At 33.4% G+C, this 12699-nt stretch overlaps 1 protein-coding gene across 1 annotated transcript in view; it reads right to left on the reverse strand.

The window, feature by feature from the left end:
• Nucleotides 1-10144: 10144 nt before the first annotated feature.
• The window catches only part of nst (phosphoglucomutase 3-like protein nst), a 77505-nt gene continuing 74950 nt past the window's right edge, over nt 10145-12699 (reverse strand). The window contains exon 17 of the mRNA XM_085811529.1: nt 10145-10429. Within this exon, the coding sequence (XP_085667655.1) occupies nt 10364-10429 (66 nt within the window). The 3' untranslated portion in view covers nt 10145-10363. The remainder of the gene's footprint in view (nt 10430-12699) is intronic.

Raw genomic sequence — 12699 nt, forward strand, 5'->3', positions numbered from 1 at the left:
GCCAGGACTTATGGGCCAACCAAATAAATTATCCTTCTAAGCATAGAAAGTGTAAAATTTTCAAGTTGTTTATTACAGTGATTATCACGGTCGCTTTGAAAAAGTAATTTGATTCTTTCAAAGTCTGATGAAATGGGCTCTACGAAAGCGAGGCCTTTCTTGGATCTATCTGCACATATTTTGTGGAGTTTCTCTGTGTAAATGTTGATGTCACATGTTGATGAAACTGAAAATGAAATTTTAAAGAATTCCATTAATTAAGACCTCTTTTGATGCACTTGCTCCTTGCTAGCCGTTTGGTTACACAGAAAGGAATCAATTGGAAGGTATCCTTTCCATCATTTATTTTCTTATGTAAATCTATAGGATTCCTATCTTAAAGCAGATCGGTGACACCAAATGTAAGTTTCTCTAATCATACGCTATCTAACAATAAGTATTTGGATACCCATGATGGAGAAGATAGACAAAATTTATTCATATTCAATAGCTGGTAGAGCCTCCACGGGCTGCAATAAGAGCCTCAATCCTCCAGGCCTGCTTTCTACAAGGCCTTTTGTATGACGGCTATTGGTATTTTCTACAACACGGCTTGGAGAAGACATGTAAGTTCTTTCACCGATATTGGACAGCTGTTGCGCACCTTAATTCGGCGATCCAATTCGTCCTAGAGGTTCTCGATAGCGTTGAAGTCTGGGCTCTGTGCAGGTCAGTCCATTCGGTTAACCCCATTGTCATCCATGGTGGACCATGGACATAACAGATGACAATGTCATCCTAAAAGAAATGTATCTAACAGGTAAAACTCTCACGGGATAGGAAGGATAGGATTACAACATCTAAAATGATGCAGTAGGCGTCAACGTTAGTTTAGCATTAGTTTAGACCAAGGGTTCAGCCCATACCTGGAGAAAAACCCCAGATTATAATTCAACCTCCGCTGAACTGGGCAAAATGCATTCTGGCAAGAGGCGTTTTCCAGGAAGACACCAGACCCAGACCCTGCTGTCAGAAAGGGAGAGGATGAACCTTGATTTGTTGCTCCACAAAACTCGTTTCCACTGATCAACGGTTCACTGTCGACGTGCTTTGCACCGTATTAACCGAGTAGTGCAGTTGGACTTTGTGATCAAAGGCTTATGGGCAGCAACACGAAAAAAATTTGCTCCGGTATTGCTCCGGCAATAGAAACCCAGTACGATACAGTATATCGTAGTAATTCAACATAATTCATACTTTGAATAAAGCGAAGGCTGCCAGATCCCAACTTTACCCCCTTTTAGCTCGAAAGAGTCATCTGTCAATTAAAAACAAAATCCTTCTCTATACCTCTGTTAAAAGACCCATATTTATGTATGCTTGTACTATCTGGGGTACGGCTGCCAAAACTCATGTGAAAAAACTTCATTTCTTTCAGAGTAAAACACTACGTATGGCCCTGAACGCAGCCTGGTACGTCCGCACAGATGTAATTCATTTGGACTTAAACATTAAACCAGTAGATTATGTTCTTAAAAAACTTAGTCAGAATTTATTCATCAAAATTGAACAGACTGATAACCGAGCATTGCTAGAACTATCAGAGTACAACCCAGCCATTCGCAGCTCACGAAAGAGACCAAGAGCCATCATTCGTAGGGACTACGGTATCTACCCACCACCTAAAAGTCGTAAACGCGCCCTTCTAACACCAAAACAGCACGTAATTACTGCTTAGAGAGGAACGTGGAATCTAACACCAGTTCCAGACGCCGCGCCATGAAGGAAGGACGTCCCCTCAGCGAGCTGCCATATAGTTACTTATTTTTCCAAGCTTTACCATTATCCTTTCCTGAAACCTGAGAAGTGGTCATTATGCAAAGTTATCATTCTGTTCACTGTAGAATCACATCTCTTGCAGAACTTAATTCTGCCTTGAATATTTTCTCGCGTTAACTTTATTATTTGCACTCCCACTGTATGCCACGTGCCAATGAGCCTATTAATCGTAAAATCTTTCCTCTCCGCTTTATGCTTTTGTGTTGTATCGTATTTATATAAAAAATTATAAGAAATCAAAATTTTTTTAAAACATTAAAAATCTAAAATCTTACAAAAAAATTATGTATTCCTAAGTTTTATAAATTCTTGGTATCCCTAACTTTTCTCGAGCCGTGTGGCTCCCTCAAGTGAGCATCAAGTTTACTACTTATGCAATTTTCCTATTTCTGCTCGCTTTCATGTAATTCTGATGAGGAGGTACATGGTTTTGAACCATAGGCACTCCGCAATTTTTCATCATTGGCATTGGCATTCAACATATTCGCTGCAAGTGCCAGTGAGCCAGTTCGTGAAATATGGCTAGATGAAATCACCTGGACGACTTCACACGTGGAAGAATGATCGGAAAGCTGAAGAAGGGGCGTACTGTTACCAGTGTAGCTGCAGAGTTTGGAATCAACAAAAGTGTCGTTTCGCGATCTAAGAAAGCGTTTCAAACCACAGGTATGGCAGTTAGAAAGATTGGTGGTGGCCGCCTGAGGACGACAACTGCAGGGAATGACCGATATATCGTCCGGCAGGCGAAAAGAGGCCGACAGCAGTAAGCAAGCGCCATTGCTCAGCAACTCTGTACAGCAACGGGGTGACAAGTGTCGCGGTTTACTGTGGTCAGACGCAATATACATATGTATCCAATGTACACTGCTCAAAAAAAAAAAAAAAAAAAAAAAAAAAAAAAAAAAAAAAAAATGGGACAGTCCTATATCTCCCGATCTACTGGGCCGATTGACAAAATTCAAATTGCGTTCTTCATGTCTCGAAAGCGCGACTTAGGATATATATTAGATTTATATATAGCACTATTCTAACATAGGTATTTTGACACAAAATCGGACTTTTTCTGAAATAACATACCAATTTTTTTACATATTTCGATTCTACGACTCAAATTACGCCTAAATATGAAATTTTGTAAAATTTGGAGCGAAATTTACGGAGAAATTCACAAATTTATGTTGGCACTTTTTTGTCAGTTTGAGCCAAGAATACTTCACTTGGCGAACTTCTTAATATATGGCAACCTAGTTTCCTTTCCCATGAGAGGAAAAAAAGTCACCATCGTTCCTTTTTTCCAAATAATATTCTTTATATTATATTTTTAATTATAACTTATTATTTTAAGTAATTTTTTCTTTTTCGAATTTCATTTTAATTGTTTAAGTTGCACTTTTTTTTTTTTTTTTTTCGAATAACTGTTTTAAAAATTTCTATTTACCTATTCGAACTGCGTAAATAAAAATGCAGCGTTTATTTTTTTTAAATAGTTTTCTTTATATATATTTTTCGTCATAGTTATTATTTTAGGTAATTTTTAAATTTTTATACTTTTATTTTAATTGTTTGTGTTGCATTGTCTCTTCAGATAATTGTTTTAAAATTTTCTATTTATTTCTTCGAACTGAGCATTTTAAATATATTTATTAATATCAATTTTCCAGAATTTGATTTTATTTATTTGAACTGCGTTTCTTTCGGAAGAATACTTTGTAACCCAGACTACGATGAGTTTGAAAACTGCATACTATATTAAAAAAGAAAATACACTAAAGCACAGTTTTACACGCCTTTCAATGTTCCGTTCAGAAAAGATATATATAAATAAGAGAGATGTATAACCGACATTTTAACTTAGAATGACTTGCATACACTGCTTTAAACAGTTTTATCATTGTGCCCCATTGCTTTACACAATTTTATCCTACATTTGGTTTCTTAAAATGTTATTCATATTTTAGTCAAATATTTTATCTTTGAAATCGCAAGAATCAAATATCATAACATTGAAAAGTTTTAAATAAAAAAAAAAATAAAATAAAAAAATAAATACTAAATTTTACGAAAAAATTTATTTTTCTTCTCATTTTCTTTAAGCATTCTGAAAGTATATTAAAAAGTATCCAACTTTTCAAAACATTTTGGTATTTCTGACAATCATTTTAAATAAAATTATCGCCTTCCATTTCATAAAGGCCCACAAACGGCCGAGCGGTAAAGACGCTGATCACTGGTAGTTCGGTCCGAGGTTCGAATCCCGCGAAAAGGCTGGTTGCATGGGTGTTTTCGTGGTTTTCCCGATGTGTAACGTGTATACGAGCCAGTTTCCCTTAGAAAGTCCTCCACGAAGGCATCCCTCCTTTTAGGCAGATAGCCCTCGTGTGCTTTGCCATAATTAAATAATCCAATCCAATCCTTAATTAAATATAATTGATTTGTAACTTCTACTAGAACTGACGTTAAGAATTGAAGTGCAAATAAATAATATCGTGTGCAATCTTGATTATTATGAAATTAAAAATATTTGCACAGAAAAATATTTGCATTCATACAGAAAGTTTTTTGAAATATTTGCAATTACTTTATAAGAAGGATTTATTAATAACCGTAATAATTACTTATTATATTACTGATGATTAGGAATCAGTTCTTGACAATTACATTCTAAATTAGAATTTTAAGAATTATTAGAATTTTAAATTAGAATAATGAAAATACGCTACTCACAAAAATACATTTTAGGATAAAAAATGAGTTGATTTTTTATGTTTTAAAACTTTTTGAATTCATTTAATAAACATCGTATCCTCGTTGTTAATTGAATTCAGAATGTTGGGTGTCGTTTATATAATTATTCTTACTTGTCCACGGAATCTGCTGACTTATTCAGTGATTAAGTAGCTGCAGATCATTTCTACATAACCATTGAACTTCCATTAATTCAGTTTCTAGAGGGTTGTATATTTATATCATAATTTGACTTTTATAAAAATGATTATTCTAAATCTTATGTTTCTATAAAAATATACTGTGCTTTAAAAATATGGATGATAGTACCAGCCGCTCTTTCAGCCACTTCAAAAGCATCAGTTTGTTTAGAAATAAATTGTGCAGTTAATGTCATAAAATTCAAATAAACATCAAACGAAAATTCTCAGTTTTAGACAATTCGATTTAATTGAAGTAAAGTAGCAGACAATAAAACGCCGAAGGTAAAAATTTACTCTTATTATAAAAAAAAAAAAAAAAAAAAGAAAGAGAGAAATTTAAAAAAATATTAAAAAATTTATTTATAAAAATAGCTTTTCATATAGTATTAATAAATATTTATTACGCATCATTGAGGGAAAAAATGTCATTTAATTAATTCTCCGTAAAATTTTACTTGAAATTTAAGGTTAAAAATAGCTGTGGCAATACAGTGTAACAAAAATCCATAGACCACATTTGGCGTTATTATCGCTCAAAAAAAAAGATGCCAAATTTCAAAACGCGAAAATATGTAAATTTGTGTATATCTTAGAAAATTTTGAATAAAAATGTCTAATTTTTTTGCAGATATGCTTAAAAATATACCTACTTTAAGATGATGGTAAAAATTTTATAGGTTATAATTCAAAATTTTTTTCGAAAAATTATTTAAAAATAGAAATTTAAAAAATAAAACACAAAAAATGGGTAAATTTTATTTGGAATGAACCTAAATTTCGAAATGTGAGAGAAAAAATCAAAAAAGTTTAATAAAAAAAGAGATATAAATAAATATTTGCCAAATTCAATTAACATTGAGGAGCTAAAATTTTGAGAGCTAATATTTCAAAAACTACTCATATGATTTTTACAAAACTTGGTATTTTGGCATAATTTGAGTCGTAGAATCGAAATATGTAAAAAAATTGGTATGTTATTTCAGAAAAAGTCCGATTTTGTGTCAAAATACCTATGTTAGAATAGTGCTATATATAAATCTAATATATATCCTAAGTGGCGCTTTCGAGACATGAAGAACGCAATTTGAATTTCGTGAATCGCCCCAGTAAAACGGAAGCACTGTCCCATTTTTTTTTTTTTTTTTTTTTGAGCAGTGTACCTATACCACCAATGTACCTATGTATGAAACTTTTCATTAATTGTATACTGAAGCATATATATGCACACGCCCTTGTTTGGCCACGTCAATACCACATATTCTCCATTAATATATTTCCGATGCAGCCCTTTCAGGAAGTCGCCAGGGTAGTGTTGTTCTAAATAGGTGCGGGTACCGGACGACACCCGATTTGTCATATTAAGCCGTCCGGGTGTCCGGGCCGCGTAATGGCAGACCGCACATTGAGTTGAACAGTGTTAAACGAATGTCGCATACTGCGCATGCCCAGAAAACAATTTGGCGTAATTACTGTGTTGGCGCGATTTGAAAAGAAGATAAATACGGTATACGGTAGATGTACCGCCATCTGATTGTAAACAAATCTGGCGTTTAAATCTTCGTAGAGTATAATGTAAATGTAAATTAATTACTGTGTTAAAATACTATTTTTTGCTGTACTGCTCAAACAACTAGAAAGCTGAAATTATTGCGAAGTAATGTGAAGCAGTGTTTGCATTCAAAATGTAAAATATAATACCTATGAAATTCTGCACATTCCTTTGGAACTGTACAAATTTTCGTTCAGAAAAAGACTGAAATTTAGGATATATTAGTTGAAAATTTATTCATTATACTTTTAAGCAATAAAAACAATTGAGGATTTACCATACGCTCCACTCGTACATACATAAAGAAACAGTGAGGAATATAACAAGTGCTTGCAAATAACACTGAAGAAATTTTACAATTCCTTAATGCTAGTTATTAAATTCTTTGAAATGAGAAAATAAAAGCGCGAATATACGCTAACAAACTAAGCAAGATACTCCAGTTTATAATTACTGAATTATAACATGTAAACAAATTACATTTAAATAACGAATTATTACGAACATATGTTAACAAATATTAAATGCACTGTTATTGACAAATTACAATGAAATATATATTAGAAAAATAAGCAAGCGCAATCGGTATGGACGTTAAAATAACTAATAAGCTAAGTTACACAACATTACAGTTGTAAACATCATTCGAACACACGCGATAGCCGATCACGAATAAGCTAGCATAGGGTTGCTTAGTCGCCAATATTTCTCCCCGCGCCAAAGGTACACCATCAAGCATGCGCAGTAAGCGAAATTTGCTTAACATTATTCAACTCAATGTGCGGTCTGCCATTACGCGTCCGGGCCCTGCATTCACCTGTCACCTGTGGTCAGACGCTTTCACAAAGGGGTCCTGAACGCTGCCTCCCATTGAAAGTTCGCCACCATTTACAGTGGTGCAGAGAGCACAAAAACTGGACAACTGATCAGTGGAGTCGTGTCCTCTTTATGGATGACATTCGGTTCAGTACCAGAAGCGATTCTCAACGCGTTTTGATTTGGAGATAGGTCGGAACCCGGTTTTATCCCAGTAACATCAAGGAAAGACACCGTAACGGTGGTCCTGGAGTTCTTGTCTGGGGAGGCATGCTGAACGGGCGAACTGAGCTCCACGTTTTCGACAGAGGGTCTGTAACCGGGGATCGCTATTGTGAGGAGGTACTCCTTCCCCATGTGCATTTGTTCCGAGGTGCCATTAGCCTTAATTTTTATAGATGACAGTGCACGGCCAAATCGGACTCTTGCTGTTGAGGAGCTACTGGAAAGTGAAGTATCACTCGAATGGATTGACCAGCATACTCCCCAGATTTAAATCTGCACCCAGCTTCCTTTAAAAGCAGCACGCTTACATCCTCCGGAGAACAACCAACAACTCAAACAGATGCTGATTGAGGAATGAGCACTCCTACCGAAAGAAATGTTGCACCAGCTGGTTCTTAGTATGCGGAGACGGTGCGAAGCAACCATTGCAGTGAGGGGAGGGCATATCCCATATTAAGGAACATCTGCTTGTTGTTCTTCCTCTTGGATAGACCATCATGAGTCACGATACTATGCGTTCAATAAAGCTTGTTTTTGTTTGATTCCATACTGTATGCATTGTATTCCTTTTTCAGCTTCGATGCTTTCGTCATCCTTTACGTACATAATACTCTCCTTCATTTCTGCATTTCATGTCTCTCAGTTGATTTCTCGTGGAGTTATGGCAAAAAACCCTGCTGTTACTTAAGTTTTGCACACCAGTGTATTTTTAGCACGATTTCGGCGCCGTTTAATTAATGTGAAGAGTACTTTTTTAAATGTTTAACCTGATAGCCTTTTTTCTCGACTATAAGTCTGCATCATTATTTCTGTGACAGAAAGGATTTTCATAAAATTTCTAGAAGTATTAATTTCCATTCCTATTCCACTACTTTTCAGAGTCCATCAATCGTGGTGGATTTGTGTTTTGAAAAAGCTCTTTTCAAGAGACCGAACGCACAATAGTCCATAGGCGAAACGTTCGAGGATTTTGCAGGAATACGTTGAAAATCTGTATATGCAATACCTGTATCAGTCTTCATTTTTTCATGAATGCAGTAATACCTTTCAAAATATGACTTGTTACGCAGTCTTGATAAAGATTCATTCTATGAAAATAATTACAAAAAAGAAAAGGAATTTCTTCTGTAAATATCGGACGTAAAACTTCCTCTTGATAGTACCTTGAGATAATTTAATATTTTCTCACCATTCTTCTTATTTTCAGTTCCCATTGTAACAGAATTATGCAACAATCATAAAAACCTTACTAAAATTTTTGCATTGATGGAACCAGGTTTGTACATTATTTTTCTCATAATTTTCGATAATAAATAGACTTTTTTGGTTGCAGTCATTTAGGCAAACTAATGCTTAATCAAGGTTTGCAATTTATTTCCTGCTAAATAGTTTTCATACGGAGTTTAATAAATTGTTCTGCGTTGAGCCAGATGACGTGGCAAAAACAAATGAACATTACGTTTTTTTAGCTTTTTTAAATTGTAAATTCTTGTCTTATTATTTTACCTACTGTTGCTGCAAAAATATTTTTAAATAAAGAAATTAACATTTTGCAACTGATTTCTGTGTCAGCCTATTTTCTCTTGTTACTAACGGTTTAACCTTAGGAACATTAGAAAATTTGGTTATTCGTTTGCAGTCTTCTTTTATGTAGAAGCAATGTTTGACAGTTTTTCTTTTTCTGATTAATAACGTTGCTTATTTTGTACTTAAGAATTTTTAATACCATGCACTTCGCACTATTTTTGAATTACTGAACACGTATATTTCTCTTCGGAAAGTGTAAAAACATATCCTTCAATGCGCAATTTGTTTATATGCGACATTCTAAGAGAAGAATAAATTTAAAAGCTGCACACGACCTTTCTTATTGCCAGAAATTTTTATTCAAAAACACTGCTTCTCTTTAATATTTTATCGAAATCGTTCTAAAAATGTGTAAACATGCTCTGCAATTCAGAAATTCCAAAAAAATCTCATTAGGCTTGTAAAATTAGTATTAGTCATATTATCTCTTGTTTAAATTATCTGGGAGACTAAATAAATACTTTCAAATTACAAATAGTGTTAGGCAAGATGATGCTCTTTCATTCAATCTGGCTTTACAGTGAGTAATTCTAAGATTCTGGCATTAATACTAGAGCAACAATATTAAAAAATATCTCAAATCCTTGCTGCCTATGCTGATGTTATTTTTATAACAGCACAGACAAATGAAGCTAGAGAGGTTTTGTTTGTTTGTTTTTTATTCCTTTGGAGAAAGCAGCAGTTAAAATGCACTTTAACATCAATGAAAACAAAAAGAAATATATGCCAATTACGAAAAAAAAGCAAATCTCAGTTTCTTGTACTTTACAATATAGCTATGAGTAACTTGTAGCTATATTGTAAAGTACAAGAAACTCATTTAGTTGTTTTTTAAAGGAAATTCTCAAGAAACATCTTTGGTGCTGAACAGTGATGGCTTGTTATGATTTATATATAACAATAAATTATATAAAGAAAGTGGTACTGTCAAAAACATTAAAATTAACCGCATGAAATCTGCTGATCACAATTGCCAAATGAATTCTTCTTTAAAATTTCACATGGTAAACTAATGAGAAAACAAGTTACAGGATACCCAGGCTCCAGTTATTGGACTATATTAATAGTGATTTTAACATTATTAAAACTACCAATTAGGAGAAACTGGTCAAATGGAGAATGGCTTAGAATAAGCTTCCAATGAAGATCATAGCTCCTGTTAGGGCTGTCATGCTAATAGGAGAAAAAAGAAGAATCAGTAAAAAACGAAACATTCACAACATTCCCCAAAAATCATTTTTTATTCAGTAACAAAAATAATTTGTTTATGTACAATAGATTTCTTTATAAAAAATAATACAATCAAAAAACAAAATTGAGAAACATTATGTCCCAATGATTTCTAAATAACCCTCAAACGTTATCTAATTTCTAAATTCTATGATCTATCAGATAAAACCAAAAATAATGCATTCTGTTGTAACAAACATACGGTAGCATTCTAAGAGCTATCTGTAAATTTTTTGACCAACTGACTTATTTCGTGGGCAACCACATCAGCATGTTCCTGCAAAGAAAACAATTAGAAACATAAATTATTGTTTTAAATGAATAACAGTAAACAGTTTTAAAGAATATAAAATTACTAGATATTTACACATATGAAGACTTAAATTTCTTACAGCAGCTACTGCTCTAATAAAGCCATTGCAATTATATTAAATTAGTCCTCAGATACTTTAAAATTACAGAAAATTAATTCTGCCTTAGATCTGAATTAATTTTATAAAATGTTGTATACTTTTCATGGGAATTTGACAATGGTTGAATGAGCAAACATATTTCACATCATTTTAATGGAAAATAACATTTATGCATACTAAATTGTTTGAATTTGTATTCCTCCCATTCGTGACTGCGCTGAGCAGAAAAAGTGAACTCTATAATTGCACAGCAGAATCCTTCCGATGGACAGGATGAGTGAGAGGTATCCTCGCGGCTCTGATGGTGCTGAAGACTGCTGTTCCTGCTATGCCTATCCGAGGTGTTTGTTGACGTGGCCAATAGCCATTATTCTCTCAAGCGTGCTGCAACAATGTGGTGCATAGAGTCCTAACATGAAACAGAGCAGTGGAACACTATATTGTAATAAGAATCTAGCCAATTACCTGCCTGTCTGAATGAACTTTAAAGCAAGCTCAAATCATGTTGTACCAGTCAAGTACATTCGTATGTTATCCATCGTATGATTTCACTAATGTGTCATAGACCGAAATAGTATGTTCATCTATTTTGTTAAACTTAAAGAAAGTCATCGATTAAATCTTATGTTTTCAACTTAGTGCAATTTGTACTTAACCTCGATACATGTACTAATGCGTTTAACTCTTTTTAAAGAACAAAAATTTCAAAAACAACATATAATAATGAAAATAAGCAAGTAAAAAAAAAAGGTTTCAGATTTTACATTATGTCCACAGGAGTGTTTTTTAACATTTTGTGTCTTACATTTATTTATTAAATATTACGTTCTTCGCACTTAAATCATAAAATTCAGTTCAACAGCAATATCGCAAAATAGTTTTAAAATGAGCATACCTTTAGAATTTCTGATACAGAGACTTGCACATTGGAGATAAAAATGTTTTTTCTGTACCAAGTTGCCATTGCTCGCTTTAAAATCCTTGAGTTTGTTAATCAAAACTACGTTAAAGTTTTATAAAATAGGAAATCGATAATAAAACAAATTTCAAATTTGGGCTTCTGCATACACATATTCATAGAAGGATTACGTCATTCAAAATTCAATGGCTCTACGTACTGTTGTTTTATCACAATGCGAGAAATATACATACATTTATTCAGATTTTTCATTATTTAATTTCTTCAAACATAATGCAGGACTAACATTTGGTGGCAACAGTTTGAAAAGTGAAACGGACATTTATAGTGAACCAATGCAAAATTGCAAAACGAAAACAATAGTCCTAGAGGGATAAAGCCCCTTTGGACTAATAATGAAAGATGCAACTACTATAGGTATATCTAATACATAAATGAAGAGGAAAATGTTTGAAAAATATGAAATAGTACTTTTAAATACTTTTGGAAGAACATGACTAACATTAAAATAGTTAAGTACAAAAAATATCAATAAATATGAAATATTACAAGTAAATCTAATTCATCAACTGGATTAAAATAATCCAAATATTAAGGTAGATAAATGGCATGTGAATACAGTACAAAGTCTTTAATCCGGACGTCCATAATCCGGAATGATCTATAATCCGGACCTCAAAGCTACAAACTTTCCGCGCATGCGTAAACGCATATATCTTTACACATGTGCGTTTAAAGCATAATGGACGGTATAAGCTGGGCTAAAATTATCTAATTATATATTTTAGTTAATGTTAAGATTGCATTGTTCCTGAATCTTCTAATTGGATCTAGCTTATTATTTTTTTCAGAATGTTAGAGCAATTTTATAAAAAGTAAGCTTGAACTTTCAATTATGTCAAAAAGAGTTTCCGATACTGGAGCTGCCAAAAGATCTACAAAGCGAAAGCATGTTTCAATGTCTATCAAACAAAAAGTGGACTTGCTGCAAAAAAATGGATAAAAGCATATCCTTTGTTTCTCTAACCATTCCAAAATCTGCTTATCAATGTCATGCTGCTCTGCGGGGAGGGGAAACGTCATGGCGCAGAATGAACTGGAAGTTGATCTATCAGCACTATCCTTATCTTCAGGGCAGATGTTTTTATTTTATTCGGCTTGTAATTCCTTACTTAATGTAGTATCTCTCTTGTCTTTGATATGATTTAAATCAAA

Source organism: Stegodyphus dumicola, chromosome 2 (genome assembly GCF_044657685.1).
Source record: "Stegodyphus dumicola isolate Sdum_Otavi_A_Nest chromosome 2, ASM4465768v1".
Taxonomy (NCBI): domain Eukaryota; kingdom Metazoa; phylum Arthropoda; class Arachnida; order Araneae; family Eresidae; genus Stegodyphus; species Stegodyphus dumicola.